Here is a 24,329-nt window from a genome sequence, read left to right as displayed (position 1 = left end):
TCAGGTCACATGGACCTCCGGATTATATTAGGGTTCCCCTGGTGTAGACAGGTTCAGGTCCCATGATGGACCTCCGGATTATATTAGGGTTCCCCTGGTGTAGACAGGTTTAGGTCCCATGGACCTCCGGATTATATTAGGGTTCCCCTGGTGTAGACAGGTTCAGGTCCCATGATGGACCTCCAGATTATATGAGGGTTCCCCTGGTGTAGACAGGTTCGGGTCCCATGGACCTCCGGATTATATTAGGGTTCCCCTGGTGTAGACAGGTTCAGGTCCCATGATGGACCTCCAGATTATATTAGGGTTCCCCTGGTGTAGACAGGTTCAGGTCCCATGGACCTCCGGATTATATGAAGGGTTCCCCTGGTGTAGACAGGTTCAGGTCCCATGATGGACCTCCGGATTATATTAGGGTTCCCCTGGTGTAGACAGGTTCAGGTCCCATGGACCTCCGGATTATATGAAGGGTTCCCCTGTTGTAGACAGGTTCAGGTCCCATGGACCTCCAGGTCCTCCATCCGTCCTGTAGGAGTTCTCTGAGTCTGAAGGTCACACCCCGCTCACTGTACAGTCATCCCACAGGGCGCGCCCACCTGCTCAGCTCCCGGGACAGGTGCAGCGCGGGCACGTCTCTCCGCTGCAGGCAATGCGGACATGAACGCGCACTGAGCACCCCATGGGCAACCCGTGAATGTGTGACCGATCACTGCCGAGGATTAACCCAGAACAAGGCGGGGGGAGAGCAGATCGGGCGGACCGTCCACCCTCCGGACACCATGGCTCTGGCCGAGCTCTACACTCAGGTATGGTCTCCTCTCCCCGGTGATCGGACCGCGGGGGGGACTGAGAAGGGGCTGCTGTGTGAACACCGAGCGGTGACGTCATATAGGGGAGCCAGTGATCCCCGCACTGTGCTGTCATCACCGATCATGATTGGAAACAATGTAACAGATCGGGCGACTTCCTGTACAGTACTGAGTACAATAGAGGCAGCCATAGGAGATCCCTTCTATTGTGTGCACTAAACTTTGTATCCATATGGTGTGTCCACTCTCTACATGGATCCCAATAGGACATTCTGTGTTCAAACTGTCGTAAAGTTTTTTTTTTCTATATGGGCCCCCAGTGATGTCATAATGGACCCCCAGTGATGTCATAATAGACCCCAGCGATGTCATAATGGGCCCCCAGTGATGTCATAATGGACACCCAGTGATGTCATAATGGACACCCAGTGATGTCATAATGGGCCCCCAGTGATGTCATAATGGGCCCCCAGCGATGTCATAATGGACCCCCAGCGATGTCATAATGGACCCACAGTGATGTCATAATGGACACCCAGTGATGTCATAATGGACACCCAGTGATGTCATAATGGGCCCCCAGCGATGTCATAATGGGCCCCCAGCGATGTCATAATGGGCCCCCAGCGATGTCATAATGGGCCCCCAGTGATGTCATAATGGGCCCCCAGTGATGTCATAATGGGCCCCCAGTGATGTCATAATAGACCCCCAGCGATGTCATAATGGGCCCCCAGTGATATCATAATAGACCCACAGTGATGTCATAATGGACACCCAGTGATGTCATAATGGGCCCCCAGCGATGTCATAATAGACCCCCAGTGATGTCATAATGGGCCCCCAGCGATGTCATAATAGACCCACAGTGATGTCATAATGGACACCCAGTGATGTCATAATGGGCCCCCAGCGATGTCATAATAGACCCCCAGTGATGTCATAATGGGCCCCCAGTGATGTCATAATGGGCCCCCAGTGATGTCATAATGGACCCCCAGTGATGTCATAATGGGCCCCCAGTGATATCATAATGGGCCCCCAGTGATGTTATAATGGACCCCCAGTGATGTCATAATGGACCCCCAGTGATGTCATAATAGACCCCCAGCACTGCGCCATCACCCATTACACAGGTCCTCAGTGCGTCCATCTTCACTCGTCTTCCTTCCAGGTTCTGGCTGCTTGAAACCCCCAAATATTGATGATGTCCCCCCCCCCCCCTGCATGTGTTCTGGAGTCACAGCACCACGGCACACAGCGGCGCATGCGCAGCTCAGTGTACACTGCAGCTGACGGCCAGGGAGAAGTATTTACAGTGAGGGGGGAAAAGTACTTGGTCCCCCGCTGATTTCGTATGTTTGCCCACTGACAAAAAAGTTATAAATGGATTTGCATTTTAATGAGTGAAATAAATATTTGACCCCTTTGCAGAACATGACTTAGTACTTGGTGGCAATCACAGAGGTCAGACGTTTCTGTGGGGTATTTGGGCAGCTCAATTAATGGTTTATAGACAACGTATGTAAAAAGAAGGACGTTTTTATTGACACATACATGGGGGATATTCAAATAGTTAAAATATGAGTTACAAAGGTACAAAAGTGGTTAAAATTCCCATACATAGAAATAAATGACAAAAAACAACAACTGTTGAACAGCTTGACATGTGTATATACAAGCATATAACAATAACTAACGCGTTTCGACCTTTATACAGGTCTTCTTCAGAGGTTTTGTTGTAACTGGAAAAGATTTACAAAAATGATTAGATGCTTCTACAGATATCCTACCTGCCATATCCCCATAATTTGAAAGAAGAAAGGACAGGGGTAAGAAGAAAACACAAACTACTTTATAAGAAAGATTAACAAAAATTAACAGGGTAATATGTATGGTTGGGAATGAAACAATCTGCACTGAACTCATCCATCAAAGTAACGAGAGCCCCAAACGGATCCACAGGCTGGTGTCCTGACCTCTCCACACCCCAAAAGCAGGTCACCCCCCGTATTTACGCCCGACGCTCGATACGCTGGAGGGGAGAAATACCATTGCCCTCTATGGAGATGGTTCACATCTCCACGCCGAAACGCCGAACGCCTGAAGCTCAAAACAAGTCCCGGACCCTTTTTTTCAGGTGGCTTCAGCGTTCGGCATGAGAGATGTGGACCTGGGGGTTAATGGGGGTTAAAATCGCAGCGTTTTGTCGCCGCAAATCGCGGTACAAAACGCTGCAATTTGTCGCCGCAATTCACAGGACAAAACGCCGCGATTAGGTGTGAATGCAGCCTAAGACAAACCTAGGTTTTAGAGGAGGAAAACAAGAAAAAAATATTCTGAACCAAATGGTGTACTAAAATATTTGCTGTGGACATGGACATGGACAGGGGCTGTGCTGCGGACATGGACAGGGACTGCGGACATGGACAGGGACTGCGGACATGGACAGGGACTGCAGACATGGACAGGGGCTGTGGACATGGACAGGGGCTGTGGACATGGACAGGGACTGCAGACATGGACATGGACAAGGGCTGCGGACATGGACAGGGGCAAGGGCTGCGGACATGGACAGGGACTATGGACATGAAAAGGAACAGGGACTGCGGACATGGACAGGGACAAGGGCTGCAGACATGGACAGGGACTATGGACATGAAAAGGAACAGGGACTGCGGACAGGGACAAGGGCTGCAGACATGGACAGGGACTATGGACATGAAAAGGAACAGGGACTGCGGACATGGACAGGGACAAGGGCTGCAGACATGGACAGGGACTATGGACATGAAAAGGAACAGGGACTGCGGACATGGACAGGGACAAGGGCTGCAGACATGGACAGGGACTATGGACATGAAAAGGAACAGGGACTGCGGACATGGACAGGAACAGGGACTGCGGACATGGACAGGAACAGGGACTGCGGACGTGGACAGGGGCTGCAGACATGGACAGGGGCTATGGACAGGGACAGGGGCTATGGACAGGGACAGGGGCTGCGGACATAGTGAGCATCCTTCTTCTAATATATTTTCAGGTCAGTGCTTACATTAGAATGTCCTGGGCGGTCCCCATTTACCTGGGCTCGGCTTTCCTCGGGCAGGAGGAGTGGGTCCCTGCTCAGCTGGGCTCAGATATGCTGCACAGGAAGAGGGGCGGTCCCTGCTCAGCTAGGCTCGGCCATACTCGGGGGAAGGGGGCGGTCCCCGCTCAGTTCACTTCCGCTGTGCTCTTCCCTGCTCAGCTCACTTCGGCTGTTCTCGGCTATCAAGACCGACCGCCCGATGATTGCCGAGAACAGCCGAAGTGAGCTGAGCGGGGACCGCCCCCTTCCCCCCCCCGAGTATGGCCGAGCCCAGCTGAGCCGGGACCCACCCCTCCTGCCCGAGGAAACTAAACCGAGCCCAGGTAAATGGGGACCGCCCAGGACATTCACTGTATGCGGCATAATGGGGGACTCTGTGCGGCCGTCGGAACACGTGGGGGGGCTTTTTATTTTTAGTGTGGGGGGGTGGCTTTCTTGCAGTGGCCGGGGGGAGTTACCAACGGTGGCGGGGGGTGATGCCGGCAGTGACGGGGGTGTTGCCAGCGGCGGCAGGGGGCAGTGCCTGATGTATATTCGGACCAAAAGACTCAGACACATTTTCACCCATATTTTTTGGAGAAAAAAGTGCGTCTTATGGTCCGAAAAATACGGTATTTGGATTATGTTTCTTTAAGAATGAGTTCAGTGCAGATTGTTTCATTCCCAACCATACATATTGACTTGGTCATTTTTGTTAATCTTTCTTATAAAGTAGTTTGTGTTTTCTTCTTTCCCCTTTCAAATTATGGGGATATGGCAGGTAGGATATCTGTAGAAGCATCTAATCATTTTTGTAAATCTTTTCCAGTTACAACAAAACCTCTGAAGAAGACATGTATAAAGGTCGAAACGCGTCAGTAATTATGCTTGTATATACACATGTCAAGCTGTTCGACAGTTGTTGTTTTTTGTCATTTATTTATATGTATGGGAATTTTAACCACTTTTGTACCTTTGTAACTCATATTTTAACTATTTGAATATTCCCCATGTATGTGTCATCACACAATAAAAACTTCCTTCTTTTTACATACGTTGTCTATAATCCATTAATTGAGCTGCCCAAAAACCCCACTGGGGGAAATACCCTTGACAATAATTTCGGGGTGAGCAGCATTATCTCTCTGCACAATGTGTTTTTTTCTTTTTCTAGACGTTTCTTGTAGTTGGTCACCAGGTTTGCACACATCAGGAGGGATTTTGTCCTACTCCTCTTTGCAGATCCTCTCCAAGTCATTAAAGGTTTGGAGGCTGACGTTTGGTAACTCGAACCTTCAGCTCCCTCCACATATTTTCTATGGGATTAAGGTCTGGAGACTGGCTAGGCCACTCCAATACCTTAATGTGCCTCTTTTTGAGCCACTCCTTTGTTGCCTTGTGTGTTTTGGGTCATTGTCATGCTGGAATACCCATCCATGACCCATATTCAATGCCCTGGCTGAGGGAAGGAGGTTCTCACCCAAGATTTGATGGTACCTAGCCCCGTCCATTGTCCCTTTGATGCAGTGAAGTTGTCCTGCCCCCTTAGCAGAAAAACACCCCCAAAGTTTAATGTTTCCACCTCCATGTTTGACGATGGGGATGGTGTTCTTGGGGTCATGTAGGCAGCATTTCTCCTTCAAGCATTGAGTTGATGCCAAAGAACTCGATTTTGGCCTCCTCTTCCCACAACACTCACCCAGTTCTCCTCTGAATCATTCAGATATCCATTAGCACAGGGTTTGACAAATTTGCTTGGAATCTAGGAGACAGCTAAAAAAGTTAGGAGCCAGAAAACGCACCCCGTCCCGACGAGCTTGGGCGCAAAAGCGAACACATACGTGAGCAGCGCCCGCATATGTAAACGGTGTTCAAACCACACATGTGAGGTATCGCCGCGATTGGTAGAGCGAGAGCAATAATTCTAGCCCTAGACCTCCTCTGTAACTCAAAACAAAACATGTCGATTTTTTTAAACGTCGCCTATGAAGATTTTAAAGGGTAAAAGTTTGTCGGCATTCCACGAGCGGACGCAATTTTGAAGCGTGACATGTTGGGAATGAATTTACTCAGCGTAACATTATCTTTCATAATATAAAAAAAAATGGGGATAACTTTACTGTTGTCTTATCTTTTAATTAAAAAAAGTGTAATTTTCTTTCCAAAAAAGTGTGCTTGTAAGACCGCTGCGCAAATACGGCGTGACAGAAAGTATTGCAACGATCGCCATTTTATTCTCTAGGGTGTTAGGATAAAAAATATATATAATGTTTGGGGGTTCTAATTAGAGGTAAGAAGATGGCAGTGAAAATAGTGAAAAATGACATTAGAATTGCTTTTCAACTTGTAATGCTTATCTTTTAATACCAACGGCCACCACCAGATGGCGCCAGCTCACACAAGGAAGAGCTGGGGACTTCACAAGGCCGCAAAGCCGCGGCCTCAATTACCGGACATCACGGGCCCCCCGCGATCGAGCGGCGGGGGAGGTGGGGGCATAGTCCGCCACGATCCTGGGGAAAAGGCGCTTCGCGGACTAGGCCGAAGCCGCGGCCTCACCTAAAACATCCTGCCCGCAGCGATCCTGGGAAAAGGCCGCGAGCGGCAGATGCCGGTCACGGCCTTTTCCCAGGATCGCGGCGAGCTGCGGGCAGGATGTTTTAGGCGAGGCCGTGGCTTCGGCCTAGTCCGCGGAGCGCCAGTCCTATGGAACAAATTTTTTATTTTTTTTGCCCACCTTCCAAGCCAAGTCGCCAGGACGCTATTTCTAGTCGCCATGGCGACCTGGCGACCCGGGATTTGTCAAGCCCTGCATTAGCAAACTTCAAATGAACCTGTACATGTGCTTTCTTGAGCAGGGAGACCTTGTGGGCACTGCAGGATTTCAGCCCTTCACGGCAATGTGTGTTACCAATTGTTTTCTTGGTGACGATGGTCCCAGCTGCCTTGAGATCATTGACAAGATTCTCCCGTGTAGTTCTGGGTGATTCCTCACTGTTCTCATGATTATAGAAACTCCACAAGGTGAGGTCTTACATGGAGCCCTAGACTGAGGGAGAGTGAAAGTTATTTTGTGTTTCTTCCATTTGCAAATAATCGCACCAACAGTTGTCCCCCTCTCACCAAGCTGCTTGGCGAAGGTCTTGTAGCTCTTCCAGCCTTGTGTAGGTCTACAATCTTGTCCCTGACATCCTTGGACTTGGGCTCTGGCCTTGGTGGAGAGACTGGAATCTGATTGGTTGATTGCTTCTGTGGACAGGAGTCTTTTATACAGATAACAAGCTGAGATTAGGAGCACTCCCTTTAAGAGAGTGCTTCTAATCTCAGCTCTTTACCTGTATAGAAGACACCTGAGAGACAGAAATATTGCTGATTGAGGCCGGGTTCACACTGGTCCGACGAACGCTCCGACATTGGGAGCTCATGTCGCATGACGTGTGAAAATCAATGTTTCCCTATGAGAGCCGTCTTAACTGGTCCGACACAAGTCGGAGCGACTTTGCAAATGCTCCCTGTACTACTTTGGTCCGACTTTAAATCCTATTTCAGCCCATTGAATATCATTGAAGTATGATCAAAGTCGGATTGCAGTCATGCACGCTCCGACTTTGGCATGCGACTTGTACTCTGCTTATCTTGAGGGGGAACTCCACGCCAAATTTTAACAGAAAAACCGGCATGGGTTCCCCTCCAAGAGCATACCAGGCCCAAAACCGGCATGGGTTCCCCCCAAAATCTATACCAGACCCGTATCCGAGCAGCAGCCCGGCCGGTCAGGAAAGGGGGTGGGGATGAGCGAGTGCCCCCCCCTCCTTAACCGTGCCAGGCCGCATGCCCTCAATATGGGGAGGTAGGTGCTCTGGGGCAGGGGGGCGCCCTGCGGCCCCCCCCCACCCCAAAGCACCCTGCCCCCATGTTAATGAGGACAGGGCCTCTTCCCGACAACCCTGGCCGTTGGTTGTCGGGGTCTGCGGGCGGGGGGGCTTATCGACCCCCCACCCTAGGTGAATGAGTATGGGGTACATCGTACCCCTACCCATTCACCGGGAAGAAAAGTGTCAAAAAAAAATAAACACACTACACAGGTTTTTAAAATATTTTATTAGTCAGCTCCGGGGGTCTTCTTCCGACTTCTCCGCTCTCCCGGAGTCTTCTTCTGACTTTGGGGGTCTTCTTCTGTCTTCTCCGCTCTCTTCTTCTGCTCTCCGTGCTCGCACAGCGCTTTGTGAATGGGCAGCTGCCTCCTGGGATACACACAGTCCCCAGAAGGCAGCGCGCCCCATTCACCAGAAGACACCGCGATGGAGGACGAGGAAAAAGACGACCGCAGTGGAGGGAGAGGCAGAAGGGCTAGTTCCGTATAGCAACAGCCCTTTCTGGTGAGTATAAAACCTTTTTTTTTTTCATTTATTTTTTCTATATTTTTTTTCATTTTGGCAAAATAATAAAAATGAAGGTGGAACTCCACTTTAATAATTATCAGATCCATAAAGCAGTATTAGTCTCCCAGTACAGCAATCTTTGGAAGGTTCAGGCATCTGAAGGACGCTTGTAGATAGTGGCAGCCTTGACCCATAAGGGGAATAGCAATTGGAGAGGTTAGAAAACAATCTTCTATCATTATTATTGGCCCACTGCTGTGGCTGCAGAGTGTTCCTTAGACCTGGAATGTAGCCAAAGCTGCATGGAGGATGACCGGGTCTGGAGCCTTATCACATGAGCTTTAAAAATATTACAATTGTTTAACTTCTTGAGACCCGCGCTATAGCCGAATGACGGCTACAGCGCGGATCTGAATATCCAACTGGACGTCAATTGACGTCCGCCCCTTTGGGCGTTCCCCGTGCGCGCTCCAGAGCGCGCAGCGGGGAAACTCTGTGTTGCCCGTGTCCCTTGGACACAGCCAATTACAGATCGCTGCGAATGGCCAATCAGAGTGGCCGTTTGCGATGCGATCTGTGCGGCCAATGAGAGATGATCTCATATGTAAACAGATCTACAACGACTGCACTTCCATGTGCACTTGCAGTGCTAAGTGGATTGACTTTAGTAAATCATCCCCTTTGCGTTTTAAGATTTTTCAAATGTTTGCCATAGTGACTCCTTTTTTTTTTAACCACTTCAGCTCCGGGAAGGTTTTGCCCCCTTCATGTCCAGGCCATTTTTTGTAATACGGCACTGCGTTACTTTAACTGACAATTGCGTGGTCATGCGACATTGTACCCCACAGATAGAGCTTTCTTTTGATGGTATTTGATCACCTCTGCGTTTTTTTTCACTATATACAAAAGACTGACAATTTTGAAAACAAATAAACAGTATTTTTTACTTTCTGCTATCAGCTCAGGTTCACGCTGGGCCGCGGGAGCGAAGCCGTGCGAGTTCAGATGAACTTTCACCAATTCACTCCCGCTTGTCAGTCCCGATTTCGTGATTTCAGAGACAGGTTTCTGCACAGATGTCAATGTCGCAAAAAGTAGTACAGAAACTACTTTTTGAAACCAGTGCAGTGCCGCAGATGCGGTGTTGCACCGATTAGGACAGTGCCATTGCCGGCAAATGCCGCCGATTTGACATGCGATTTGACAGATCGCACCAGTATTAACCAGGGCTAAGGCTTGGTTCACACTGGATGCCAGTGCGGCTCCCAGCGAAGGTCCAGTGCGTCCTGGTTCACCGTTTCAAGTCCGATTTCAGCCTGAATTTTGGGCCTGAAACGGACTAAAAGACGCACAGGGTTCCTGTGCAAATTTGCACCAAAGCCGCTGCGGAGATATGTGATAGAGAGCAGGTCACATTCTCCTGCAATTTGCAATAGTACTGTGAACCCAGCCTAAAACATTCCCAATAAAAAAAATAATAATAAATAAAATAATAATAATAAAAAAAATAAAAAAATCAAATTTCTTCATAAATTTAGGCCAATATGTATTCTGTTACATATTTTTGGTTAAAAAAAACAACAATATGTGTATATTGATTGGTTTGCACAAAAGTTATAGGCCCAGATTCACAGAGAGCAAAGCGCACATTACGCCGCCGTAGGCAAACACTGTACGCTATGCCAACGCAGCGCAGAGAGGCAAGCATTGCATTCACCAAGCCAGTGCTCCCAACGATGCGCCAGCGTGGCGTGGGTTTTGAAGGCGTACGCCGGCGTAGGTGGAAGTGGGCGTGACCCCATGTAAATTAAGCGTGGACGCATGCACAGCACACCCCCCCTGCGCCTGCTCATAACCACGCCGGCACAACTGCCTAAGCTAGGCCGGATCACAGCGTACGCCGTGCACATAACGTACGCCCAGCCAGACACACGTCCAACGCACAATACGCCAGCTTGTGTTCCCTGGTGCAGACCTTTGCATGTCTGTTGCTGGGTTGCACCTCCTTTATGGGGAATAACTTCACGCCGGACGTACAACTTACGCGCATCTCGCGTAGCATGCGCCGGGCACACGCACGTTCGTGAATCGCTGTATTTCCCTCATTTGCATGTTTGAATGGCTAATCAATGGGAGCGGCACCGTGCTCCCAGCCTAAATGTGCACCCACCCTACGCCGGCGTAAGCAAGCTATGCCGGCGGGGTGTAGCCTGTTTTTAGGCGCATATTAGTTTGTGGGTCTGGCGCACAGATACGACAGCGCACATTTGCACTTACATCGGCGTAACTTGTTATACGTCGGCGTAAGTGCTTTGTGAATCTGGGCCATAGTGTCTACAAACTATGGTATATTTTTGTTTATTTATTTTTTTATTTAAAATTTTTACTACTAATGGCGGCGATTAGAAACTTGTAGCGGGAATGCAATATTTCGGCGGACAAATCAGACACCTCACTGACACTTTTGACACTTTTTGGGGACCAGTGACACTAATACAGTGATCAGTGCTAAAAAAAATATGCATTGTCACTGTACAAATGACACTGGCAGGAAAGGGGTTACAAGCTCCGTAATGTGTCAGTCTAGCCACTGCTGTTCGCGCATGTGCAGTGCGTGTGCGTGACGCCCTACGATTGTTTTGTCACACTGACGTCATCAGGGGCACTAATCTTGATGATTAATTGTGCAGCTCTAATGGTAATGCGCAAAGCTGGTGCGACCTCTGTTCTTGTTGTTTAGCATTAAAAACTTCACAGAGGATATAAGCCTTCGCCACTTTATCCAAATCTAAAGAAAAGGTTTTGCCTAGGTCAAATCCTGCATACTCTAATCCTGCAAGCACACGGTCAGAAATTTCCGACAACAAATGTTCGATGTGAGCTTGCTGTCGGAAAATCCGACCGTGTGTATGCTCCATTGGTTCTTGTCAGGGATTCTGATCGTCTGTAGCCAATTCCGATGCACAAAAATCCTACGCATGCTTGGAATCAATTCGACGCATGCTCAGAATTATCGAACTTCATTTTTCTTGACTCGTCATAGTGTTGTACGTGACCATGTTCTTTTCGTTCGGAATTTCTGACAACATTTGTGGGACTGTGTGTATGCAAGACAAGTTTGAGCAAACAATCTGTCGGAAAAAAATCCACGGTTTTGATGCCGGAATGTCCGATCGTCTGTACGCGGCATTATACTCATTCAGTTTAATGACCATCAGTATCTGAAGACGTATAGTGGGTGACCCAGGGAGTGCATATTTTTTGGAATGTATGCATGGAGTCCTAAAAAATTGCTGTTTTCTTTCACTTAATTCCATGCTTTTTTCTTCTTGACTTGTAGAAAAGTTGGCGAAGGTGAAGTTTGTTTATCTGCTGTGTATATGAAGGTTATAAACTTAAACCAGGCAGTGCTAAAGCCTTCAGGTTTTAGATTTGATAAGCCTTCCCAGGAATGTTCCCATATGCTTCTGCCCAGTACTGTGTATACAAGTTGGTAAACCCCAATACTGAAGCGTTTGTCATATGTCCCACCATATGTGCAGGAGAATCTGGCAATCCACTCTTCCGATTTTCTTTGGTGATTTGTAGATGGCTACAAAGTTCCTGCTGTAGCTGATTACTGTAGGCAGCTACAGCAGCAAATGTGGTTATGCAGCTACAAAATGCTAAGAGGTGGTCAGAAGTTGAGATCTGGTGTGTTTTGATGCTTTTCCAACATGGTGGCCGTACTACTTCTGGCCGTATACAGGAAATGATGTCAGACGTTACAACAGGAAGTTACTTACGAGAGAGCAGTGGGAGGATCTAGGTGTAGTAGGAGGGGAATAAGGTATACAAGAGAACCAGTGATAAGCGCCCCTAGCTTCTGAAGATGCCCAGTGGGGGGGCGAAACACGTCAAGCGGGGACGAGATAGTGACGTCTATTCAGCAGTTGGAACGCACGCCGAGGCTATCGGTCCAAAGGATATACATGCTCAAACCTTTCTTAATTTTTTTAATAAACTAAATGGAATTATGCTATGGATATCTCTCTCTTCATTGGATTGCATAACACACCTGAGATGTGAACCTGGCATTTGAAGGAAAAAAGAAGGCACTGCATCCATCTGTTAAAGAGGAAGTAAACCCTGATGGATTTTACTTCCTTTTTTTCCCACTGTAAAGTAAAAGCATATTGGGCTAGTACTCATCGCATAGTAGCCCATTATGTTGCACTTACCTGCAAAACGAAGACCTGGTTGTCCCCGCGGGTTGCCACATCCATCTTCACCCCTCTTCCTTCCAGGGCCGTGGACTCTGGCTCTGTGACTGACCAGAGTCACGTGACGTCACTCCAGCGCATTCGCGCGCGGGAGCTGCTGGTCGCGGCACAGGCCCTTTGGAAATGCCACTTTCTTCAGTACGCATGCGCTGATGACGCCGGAACAAGCGTATATGGTAAATATCTCCTAAATCGTGAAGGTTTAGGAGATAATTCCAGTACCTACAGGTGAGCTTTATTTATACCCTGTAGGTAAAAGTGGTGTAACAGGTTTTACAACCACTTTAAGAATATACACCATGCTGTTTTAAATTTTACTGTCAGTGAGTGTGGAATTCAGGAGGGGAGCATGGAGTGACACCTGGATTTTCACAAGAGAAACTGTCAGCACTGGCACTTTATTTGCACTTATGGACTACTAATCTTGTTGAATGCACTGGCACTTTTTTATATTTGTGTTTACTGTTTACATATATAATATAATATATATAAAGCGCTGAGTTTAATCATTTTTGTTTTTTTTGCTGACAACTTATGAGGTTATATGACCGCTCACTACAGCAGCAGCTTCAACTATTATTTTCTTGACAATATTTTTGACTATATTTTCTTGACAATATTTTTATTCTTACATTATTTTTTGATCATTTTTATGTTATTTCATTTGATTTAGCGCTATAAGGTTGGGGAATATACCGTATATACTCGAGTATAAGCCGAGTTTTTCAGCACATTTTTTTTGTGCTGAAAATGCCCCCCTCGGCTTACACTCGTCACCTTTTTGCGCCTGATCTCCCGGACTTTGGGGACCCGGTACTGGCCGGCCGTAGGTCCCCTGGACCCCAAACTGGCACACATATAGACCCACTCTTCCTCTACAACGGGGGAGCATCGATTTTCCAAAGCCAGGCACCCCTTCTGTAGACTTCCATGTTAAATGGTAATTTCTCTGGTGAATTTGAGGACCCGGTACCGGACGGTCGTAGGTCCGATGGACCCGGAACTTAGCACACATGTAGCCCCATTTATCCTCTACACGCGTGCAAAGTTTTTTGTCTGGGAAACCTACGGCTGGGGAGCTTCGAATTTTCAAACCTGTGTACCCCTTCCATAGACTCCCATGTTAAACGTCAGTCTAGTCATGGACACAGTGAGACATGGGCACAGTGAGACATGGGCACAGTGAGGCATGGACACAGTGAGGCATGGAAACAGTGAGACATGGGCACAGTGAGACATGGGCACAGTGAGGCATGGACATGGACACGGTGAGGCAAAGTGAGACATGCAGATGGACACCCTAGGCTTATACTCGAGTCAATACGTTTTCCCAGTTTTTTGTGGTAAAATTAGGTGCCTCGGCTTATATTCGGGTTGTCTTATACTCGAGTATATACAGTAGTAGTTTCTTTTCACATTTACTATCATAATAGGTTAACAAGTGAACACTACACTTAGCCATAATGAAGGTGAACACGCATCTGGGGCCGAAACAACTAATCGATTATTCGACAACTAATCGATTATGAAATTAATTGATTACAATTTTCATAATCGATTAATCGGCCAGTAACATAATGGGGTTAAAAAAACTAAAATTAGCCCTTTATAGTACAAAAAAGCAAAGCAAATGTTACTTTCCCTGTCCCACAGTAAAAAAAATGAACCCCTTACAGTAGCGATTATTTGCTCTTTTTGTACTTATTTTTGTTTTTTTCACCCCATTATGTTACTAAACATCTCAGGCCTGGGTCACACCTCTGTTTTTTGGTGCTTTTTGCAGAAACACACTACAGTTCATTTACACGTTTTTCTATGGGACACGTTCACATCCATGATTTTTTTTTTCAGCTGCTGTGTATTTGGAAAGGGCAAGGACTTTTTTTTACAGCAAAACGGTGCTATTTTTTTTTTTTGGTTCAATATACTTCAATGGAGGAGCTGCAGAAAAGCATGGAATGTGTTTTTGCGGCAATTTGTGTTTTGTAATCTGCTCAACAACAAATTGGCCCAAAAAAAAAAAAATATATATAATTTTTTTTATTTTTTAAGGCTATTATCCGATTAATCGAAACAATAATCGGCCAACTATGAAAATAATCGTTAGTTGCACCCCTACACACATCCTTTTTCATTTGTAATGCCGCGTACATACGACATCATGACGAGAAAAATGCAATTTTTTAAATTGGTCGTGAAAAACAAGAAAAAGGCCTGTTAAAAATGTCGAACCTGCTCTATTTTTTCTCGTTGTTTTTCACGTCGTTCTTTTTCACGTTGTGAAAAACAGTTGTGTGTACGTTTTAATGGGGGGGGACACGCATGCTCAGAAGCAAGTTATGAGACAGAAGCGCTCGTTCTGGTAAAACTAGTGTTCGGAATGGAGATAGCACATTCGTCACGCTGTAACAGACCGAAAAGCACGAAGACTGAAAAGCGCAAATCGTCTCTCACCAAACTTTTACTAACACGCGGCAACACGAAATCAGCAAAAGCAGCCCCAAGGGTGGCGCCATTCGAATAGAACTTCCCCTTTATAGTGCCGTCGTACGTGTTGTACGTCACCGCGCTTTACTCAAGCGTTTTTTTCTCTCGACCGTGTGTATGCAAGGCAGGCTTGAGAGGAATCACGTCGAGAAAAACGTCGTTTTTTTCCATGACATGAATAACGGTCGTGTGTACGCGGCATAATTTGTTGTTATGGGTAGAGTTATGCACAGCTGTGCCCCCCGGGCACCACAGTTACAGGAAGATTTCCTGCTATACATCCAGATGCCCACAAACACGTCCATGTGCATGAGCCATAAATTAATAAAAAAAAGACATGTACCTTGGGGGAAGCATTGCTTGAGGAAGGTATTCTTTGTACCTCAGATAGTCCTAGGAATTGGCCAAGTTGTCTACTCATACATGTTGTCTCTGTGTTTGTTGGAGCAAGAAAGCATGTTAATAAATAATACATGTCACCAACAAAGCTTTGGAATACCTTATTACTGGAGGTAGTTTATCAATAACTAGGAGAGGGGGCTACAGGAAAGGTGATACGTGCCACCTGAGGGCACTTGCAATCACTGGAAACAGATGGCTTTTGTTCTACTACACCATTTTTATTGCTCCGAATTACAGTGGGACTGAGCCGGTGCTTGTGGTGAGACAATATGTCAGGTTCTAGTTATACCCATTGAAGGTATTCTGTATAAAGCCTCGTACACACGATTGGATTTTCCAACGGGAATTGTGTGAGGAAAGGCTGCTGGTAGAAAATCTGACCATTTGTATGCTCCATCAGACAATTGTTGTTGGATTTTCCACGGACAAACGTTGGATACCATGCTTACATTTTTTCCGTGGACAAATGTCTGTTGCCGGATTTTTTTCGATCGCGTGTACACAAGTCCAACGTACAAACACGCATGCTCGGAATCAATGCTCACACACAACAGTGTTTGTTGGCAGACAATTGTGTGCCATTTGTACGCAAGACCAATTTCTGGACAACGCCCTTCAGACAAAAGTCCTACGTTTTGTCCGCAAAAAAAAACCGATCGCGTGTACGAGGCTTTATGTGTTACATGGCTTTGTTCCTGAATTTCAGTCCTGAGAATGAAGCCTCGTACAAACGCTCGTTTTTCACGGCAAGAAAACTGCTGACAGAGCTTTTTGCAGAGAAAACTGTTGTGAATCTTAACGAGAAAAAAGAAAACCTGGGGCTGGATTCAGATAGAATGGTCTATCTATCCGCCCGGCGTAACGTATCTCAGATACGCTACACCGCCGTAATTTAGGGCGCAAGTTCTGTATTCAGAAACAACTTGCGCCCTTAGTTACGGCGGCGTAACGTATCTGTGTCGGCGTAAGCCCGCCTAATTTAAATGTGGATTATGTGGGCGTGTTTTATGTATATTAACTGTGACCCCGCGTATTTGATGTTTTTTACGAACGCGCATGCGCCGTTCGCGAAAAAATCCCAGTGCGAATGCTCGAAATTCCGCTGCAAATCGTCATTGCTTTCGACGTGAACGTAAATTACGTCCAGCCCTATTCGCGAACGACTTACGCAAACGACGTACAATTTTCAAAACTCGACGCGGGAACGACGTCCATACTTAACATAGGATACGCCTCGTATAGCAGGGGTAACTATACGCCGAAAAAAGCCTAACGTAAACGACGTAAAAAAATGCGCCGGCCGGACGTACGTTTCTGAATCGGCGTATCTAGCTCATTTGCATATTCCTCGCGTAAATATACGGAAGCGCCACATAGCGGCCAGCGTAAATATGCAGCCTAAGATACGACACTTACGCCCGTCGGATCTTAGGGAAATCTATGCGTAACTGATTCTATGAATCAGGCGCATAGATACGACCCTGCACACTCAGAGATACGACGCTGTATCTGGAGATACGCCGTCATATCTTCTCTCTGAATCTACCCCCTGCTTTCTATTTTCTTGTCGTTCGACGAGAAAAACATTTGTGCGTATGCTTTTCCGAGTCTTAAAAACCTGCGCATGGTCAGAATCAAGTATGAGACGGGAGCGCACCTTCGGTAAAACTAGCGCTCATAATGGAGATAGCACATTCGTCACGCTGTAACGGACTGAAAACACGAAGACTGAAAAGCGCGAATCGTCTCTCACCAAACTTTTACTAACACGCAATAACATGAGATTAGCAAAAGCAGCCCCAAGGGTGGCGCCAGTGGAATCGAACTTCCCCTTTATAGTGCCGTCGTACGTGTTGTACGTCACCGCGTTTTAGAACGATGAGATTTTGGCTTGACAGTGTGTATGCAAGGAAAGCTTGACAAGAATCCCGTTGAGAAAAACAACGTTTTTTTTACGACGGGATTCTCAGCCGTGTGTACAGGGCTTGACCCATATTTTAGCTCTAGGTTGATACCAGCAGGTCAGACCACCCATTTAATTTTTTCACGATGCACAAGGCTGAAACCAAAACCGAAATTGACATTTAACCACTTAAGGACCGGACCAATATGCTGCCTAAAGACCCAAGGTGTTTTTACAATTCGGCACTGCGTCGCTTTAACAGACAATTGCGTGGCCGTGCGACGTGGCTCCCAAACAAAATTGGCGTCCTTTTTTCCCCACAAATAGAGCTTTTTTTTGGTGGTATTTGATCACCTCTGCGGTTTTTATTTTTTGCGCTATAAACAAAAATAAAGCGAAAATTTGAAAAAAAATTCAATATTTTTTACTTTGTGCTATAATAAATATCCCCCAAAAACATATATAAAAATAATTTTTTTCCTCAGTTTAGGCCGATACGTATTCTTCTACCTATTTTTGGTAAAAAAAAATCGCAATAAGCGTTTATCGGTTGGTTTGCGCAAAATTTATAGCATTTACAAAATAGGGGAAAGTTTTATTGCATTTTTATTAATTTTTTTTTTTTACTACTATTGGCGGCGATCAGCGATTTTTTTCGTGACTGCGACATTATGGCGGACACTTCGGACAATTTTGACACATTTTTGGGACCATTGTCATTTTCACAGCAAAAAATGCATTTAAATTGCATTCTTTATTGTGTAAACAACAGTTGCAGTTTGGGAGTTAACCACAGGGGGCGCTGTAGGAGTTAGGGTTCACCTAGTGTGTGTTTACAACTGTAGGGGGGTGTGGCTGTAGGACTGACGTCATCGATCGAGTCTCCCTATAAAAGGGATCACTCGATCGATGCAGCCGCCACAGTGAAGCACGGGGAAGCCGTTCTTCAGCTCCGGGGAGCGATCGCGACGGAGCGGCTATAAACGAATAGCCGCACGGTCGTCCCGGATCGCTCCCCGCGGGAATCCGACCGCCGCATGTAGCGGGGGGGGTCCCGATCGGACCCCCGACCCGCGGAAAGGCAGGGACGTACAGGTACGCCAATGTGCCTGTACGTGCCATTCTGCCGACGTATATCTACATGGGGCGGTCTGGAAGCGGTTAAAAAAAAATATATATATATATATATATATATATTTTGTATATAATTGTATTATATTCAACTTTTAAATTAATATCATTAATTTAAATGAATATTAATTTATTGTCAGCCATTATTGGCACCTTTGGAAGCGGTGTTAAAATTCCTGCTTGCTGCATTTTTTGGCTCATATTTGGTCAGTTAAAAAAAACAGCACCAAAAACCCCCCCCCCCCATTTAAATGCAGTCAAAACGCATTAAGAACGTGTCAAAAATGCACCCGTGTTGCGTTTTTTATTGCATCTTTTGAGTCATGTGACCTATGAATAACACATCATAAGCACTGTAAAATTGTAGGGGGGGGGGGGGGCATCTTAAGCTGGCCATACAATATACAATTTTCTTGTACAACTTTCCATTTCAATGCAATCAGGCAGGTCCTTACACTACCTCAGGGGTGCCCAACCTTTTGAATAGCGTGGGCCACTTAAGCGACTTGGTAGTCAGTCGCGGGCCACAATGAGCGGAGCAGGCGGATGACAGGTCTGTGTCCACTTTGCATATGTAGAGTGAGCACAGACACAGCCCATTCTTCTCTATGAGCCCTCTGATACGATCAGATGGAAGGGGACTGATCCACTTCTGTTTTTTTTAGCAGATTGTATTGGGGAGAGAGATGGGTGTACAATGGACACAAGTCTCTTTACATCTGCCGATCCATAGAGGTGAATGGAGGGTCCAATTGGGTCAGACCGATTGTGTGAAAGGGGCCTGAGGCTACTTTTACACTGATGCTCTGGGATGGCAAGTCGGCAACCTGCAATCTGGGCTTGTCAACCTGCCATCCCAGAGCAGGAGGTCGCGGGACACATCAGAGGGCTCCACGGGTCACATGTGGCCCCCGAGCCACTGGTTGGGCACCCCTGCACTACATAGTTGGAGGTAAATCTAAGGGAAATTGAATAAGAAAATTGTTTAATAAATGGCCAGCCTTAAAGCGGAGTTCCAGCCAAAAGTGGAACTTCCGCTTAATCCACTCCTCGCCCCCTTACATGCCACATTTGGCATGTAATTTTTTTGAGGGGGAGTGGGGGCTTCAGTAGGAGGGAGACTTCCTGTCCCACTTCCTCCTTCCGCCCAGGGACCACTAAGGCGATATGTCATATCGCCTTTTAGCAGCCTCTCCCTGTAGGCCAGGGGTGTCAAACTGGCGGCCCTCCAGCTGTTCCGAAACTACAAGTCCCATCATGCCTCTGCCTGTGAGAGTCATGCTTGTAACTGTTAGCCTTGCAATGCCTCATGGGACTTGTAGTTTTGCAACAGCTGGAGGGCTGCCAGTTTGACACCCCTGCTGTAGGCGATCACCTGGGACACGTGACAGGTCCCAGGCGATTGCATGTCCAATCAGGGAGCGATGCGCCGTTCGCGCGTGCGCAGTGAGTGCCCGGCCGTGAAGCCGAAAGCTGTCACGGCCGGGTGCCCACAGTTGCAGTGGAGGCGCCGGCGGTGAATGGGGGGACTGGAACGAAGCTCCCAGCGGCACGTCGAGTGTATGTTTATTAAAAGCCAGCAGCTACACAGGTGGGTGGTAGCCGCGATCTGGCTGACTGAGCGGGGAGAGGAGACCTTTTATAGGTTGCAGCATGGCGTCCCAATCCCACCGAAAGCCTCCAATAGTGAGCTGTTGCTGGGGGAAGATTCCTGTTGTAGAAACCAGTGGCAACCTGTGAATAAAGGTAAGGGGGGAACGGGGATGGGGAATTTTAGTGCCCTTTGCGCTAGCCAATGGGGTGCCTGCTTAGCTCTAGGGACCCAGAGCTCAATTCACAAAAGAATATTGCATAAGATAATTGGATCACGTGACACGTTTTCCATTTATTGCATGCGATATTCAGAATGTCAATTCACAGTCAGTTTATGCGATATTTGAAAAATGCGCGGTAAATAGCACATAAACGACATTTTCCATGCTGAATAAATAGATAAATAAACACATTAGTTGAATAAGTCAAGGTCCAACCACGCGTTATTTAAGGAATTAAATGGCTGCTGTTTGTTAACTACTTCCTGACCAGCTGCCGCAGTTGTGCTGCAGGAGGTTGCCTCTCCTGCGTGAATCGTCATCATTGTACGTCGGGCGCGTACACAGCGATCTGTGGGCGTGCCCATTCGCTAGCGGAGGAGAGAATCAGCGGGTCCGGCGGTCGCTTCACAGAGAGGCAGAACAAGGATCTGCCAGTGTAAACAAATAGATCCCAATTCCCTTCAGGGCAGTAGAGTGAGCTTGTCTGTTCCTAGTGTTTAGGAACAGCAATCTCTCTCTACTCCCCCACAGTTAGAAGCACCTCCCTAGGTAACATTTTACCCTTTGATCGCCCCTGGTGATAACCCCTTTCCTGACAATAATCAGTGCATTTTTATAGCACTAATCGCTGTATAAATGTCACTGGTCCCAAAAAAGTGTCTGATCTGTCTGCCACAATGTCACAGTCCCACTGAAAATCATAGATCATGGCCATTACTAGTAAAAAAAAATTAAATGCCATAAATCTATCCCCTAATTTTGTAGATGCCATAACTTTTGAGCAAACCAATCAATATACACTAATTGGGATTTTTGTTACCAAAAATATGTAGAAGAATACATATTGACCTAAACTGAGGAAGAATTTTTTATTTTTTTGGGGATATTTATTATAGCAAAAAGTAAAAAAAAAAAATATATATATATATAAATATATATATATATATATATTTTTTAATTTTCGCTTTTTTTGTTTATAGTGAAAAAAATAAAAACCGCAGAGGTGATCAAATACCACCAAAATAAAACTATTTGTGGAAAAAAAAGGACATCGATTTAATTCGGGTACAACGTCGCAGAACTGCCCAATTTCTTTGTTAAAGCGACGCAGTGTCGTATTGCAAAAAATTGCCTGGTAAGGAAGTGGGTGAACCCCATGCCAGAATTTCAAAAAAATGGCATGGGGTGCCCCCCAAAATCCATAATTGCAGCTCGGCAGGTCAAGAAAGGTAGCGGATGAGTGCCCCCCGAACCTTACCAGGCCACATGTTCTCAACTTGGGGGGAAAAGCACCTTGTCCCCATGTTGATAGGGACAAAGGCATCTTCCCCACAACCCTGGCTGGTGGTTGTGAAGGTTTGCCTCAAGATCCCCCCATGTGTAAATGAGTATGGGGTATATAGTACCCCTACCTATTCACCAAAAAAGTGAATAAAGACACTGCAAGAGTTTTTGACAATTACATTATTAAAAAATAAAATAAAATGTTCCCTGAAGTAGATCTATCATGAATCATGACGCCCGCTGCACCTAAAAAAAGAGGGGAAAAAACAAACCTCTGACCTCGTCACAGAACTTGTTGTGTCTTTTCTTGCTTCTTTACACTTTTTGGGTGAATTGAATGAGTAGGGGCCCCCTCCCTGCCCCAAAACACCCCCCCCCCATGTTGAAGGCATGTGGTCTGGTATGGTTCAGGAGGGGGCGCTCATTTGTCCCCTCCCTTTCCTGACCTACCGGGCTGCATTCTTGGAGAAGGGTCTAGTATGGATTTTTGGGGGGGACCCCACGCTGACTTTTTTTTACATTTTGGTGTGGGGTTCCCCTTAAAGTCCATACAGATGGCATGTTTTCTTTACATTCAGCTGATGAGTCATCCATTGTTAAGGATGCGGTGGCCTGCTTCCTGGCCCACTCCTTAGCAACCAGCTCAATGCAATAAATTACCACCTGAAAATATGCAGTAATTACTGCATTAATGAAACTATATCTCAGTAGTTAGTTACCACACAACTCAAAGCCCTGACTGTATTTTCTAATGTTTATTTTTTTGCAAAGTGCTATTTAAAGTGATTGTAAAGTTTCGTTTAAAAAAAATAAAATAACAAACATGTTATACTTACTTGCTCTGTTGCAGTGGTTTTCCACAGAGCGGCCCGGATCTTCCTGTTCTCGGGTCCCTTTTTGCTGCTCCTAGCCCCTCCCTCCTGACGAGTGCCCCCACAGCCCAGCAGCTTTCTATGGAGGCACCCGAGCTGAGCTACTGCTCTCTTAGCTAGATTCAGGTACGGCGGCGCATCTTTCAGGGGGCGTAGCGTATCGTATTTACGCTACACCGCCGTAAGTCAGAGAGGCAAGTGCTGTATTCACAAAGCACTTGCCTCCTAAGTTACGGCGGCGTAGCGTAAATGGGGCCGGCGTAAGCGCGCCTAATTTAAAGGAGGATGAGGGGGCGTGTTTTATGTAAATGGGGGGTGACCCGGCGTGATTGACGTTTTTTACGAACGGCATGCGCCGTCCGTGTACATATCCCAGTGTGCATTGCTCCAAAGTATGCCGCAAGGACGTACTGGTTTCGACGTGAACGTAAATTACGTCCAGCCACATTCACGGACGACTTGCGCAAACGACGTAAAATTTTCAAATTTCGACGCGGGAACGACGGCCATACTTAACATTGACTAGGCCAGCTATTTGTTCGACTAACTTTACGCCGTAAAAAGCCATACTTAAACGACATAAAAAAAATGCGCCGGGCGCACGCACGTTTCTGAATTGGCGTATCTAGTCATTTGCATATTCTACGCCAAACTCAACGGAAGCGCCACCTAGCGGCCAGCGTAAATATTGCACCCTAAGATACGACGGCGTAGGAGACTTACGCCACTCGTATCTTAGCCTAATTTAAGCGTATCTGGTTTCCAGAATACGCTTAAATTTAGGACGGCGTAGATTCAGAGTTACGACAGCGTATCCACTGATACGCCGGCCTAAAGCTTTCTGAATCCAGCTATATGTGTCCATTCAGACATGCAGCTGTCGTTCAGCCCCTCCCCCTCTCTCGCCTGATTGGCTATCTGACTTTGATTGACAGCAAATGGCACGGCAGCTGTGCCTCAGCCAATGAGGAGGAATTGGGCTCAGGGTAAGTATTAGGGGGGTACTGGGGTGGCTGCTACACACAGAAGGTTTTTCATCCTAATGCATAGAATGCGTTAAGATAAAAAATAGATTGACAGGGAGCTGGCCCTGTTACAAAACACCTCTGACAGTCTCTGCCTATGATGAGAGGGGGTGTGTGCCTTTCCTCCAATCAGCAATGTTAGCTATCTTGGATGTTTGCGCAGACATCACACTCTGTGTTAAACAGGATGAGAAAATTTCCTAACACGATCTGAACTTTCTAAACAGTATGGCCCGGATTCACAGACACTGGCGCATATTTATGCCGCCGTAGCGTATCTCCTTTACGCTACGCCGACGCAGCGCAGAGAGGCAAGCACTGAATTCACAAAGCACTTTCTTCCCAAATATGAGCTGGGTTTCCAAGGTGTAAGTCGGCGTAAGTGGAAGTGGGCGTGAGCCATGCTAATGAGGCGTGACCCAAATAATGGGCCGATTGCCGATGGGCCGATTGCCAGACAGATACGAATCGCCAACTGCGCATGCGCCGTCCCGTGGGTGCATCTCAGTGCGCATGCTCACAATCACATCGGAACAACTGCCTAAGATACGTCGGATCACTGCCTACGGCGTGAATGTAACCTACGCCTAGTCATATTCACGTTCCTACGTAAAATACGTCGGCTTGTGTTCCCTGGTGCAGCCCTTTGCATGGATGCTGCTGAGTTACACCTCCTTCATGGGGCATAACTGTACGCCGGACGTATGTCTTTATGCGCACTGCGTCGGACAGACGTACGTTCGTGAATCGGTGTATCTCCCTCATTTGCATATGTGAATAGAAAATCAATGGGAGCGCCAAATACGTCCAGCGTAAATATGCGCCCACTCTACGCCGGTGTAGGCAAGTTACGTCGGTCGGTTGAAGCCTATTTTCAGGCGTATCTTA

The 24,329-nt window shown here is 46.8% G+C and overlaps 1 protein-coding gene across 1 annotated transcript in view; it reads left to right on the top strand.

Annotated features, from left to right (window-relative positions):
- Window positions 1–591: 591 nt before the first annotated feature.
- Window positions 592–24,329, top strand: part of MYO5C (myosin VC) — a 212,488-nt gene continuing 188,750 nt past the window's right edge. Inside the window, exon 1 of the mRNA XM_040342694.1 lies at window positions 592–806. Coding sequence (XP_040198628.1) covers window positions 780–806 — 27 coding nt within the window. The 5' untranslated portion in view covers window positions 592–779. The remainder of the gene's footprint in view (window positions 807–24,329) is intronic.

This window comes from Rana temporaria, chromosome 3, assembly GCF_905171775.1.
Source record: "Rana temporaria chromosome 3, aRanTem1.1, whole genome shotgun sequence".
NCBI lineage: Eukaryota > Metazoa > Chordata > Amphibia > Anura > Ranidae > Rana > Rana temporaria.
Note: the sequence above shows the minus strand (reverse complement) of the source record. Positions and strands in the feature narration are given on the sequence as shown.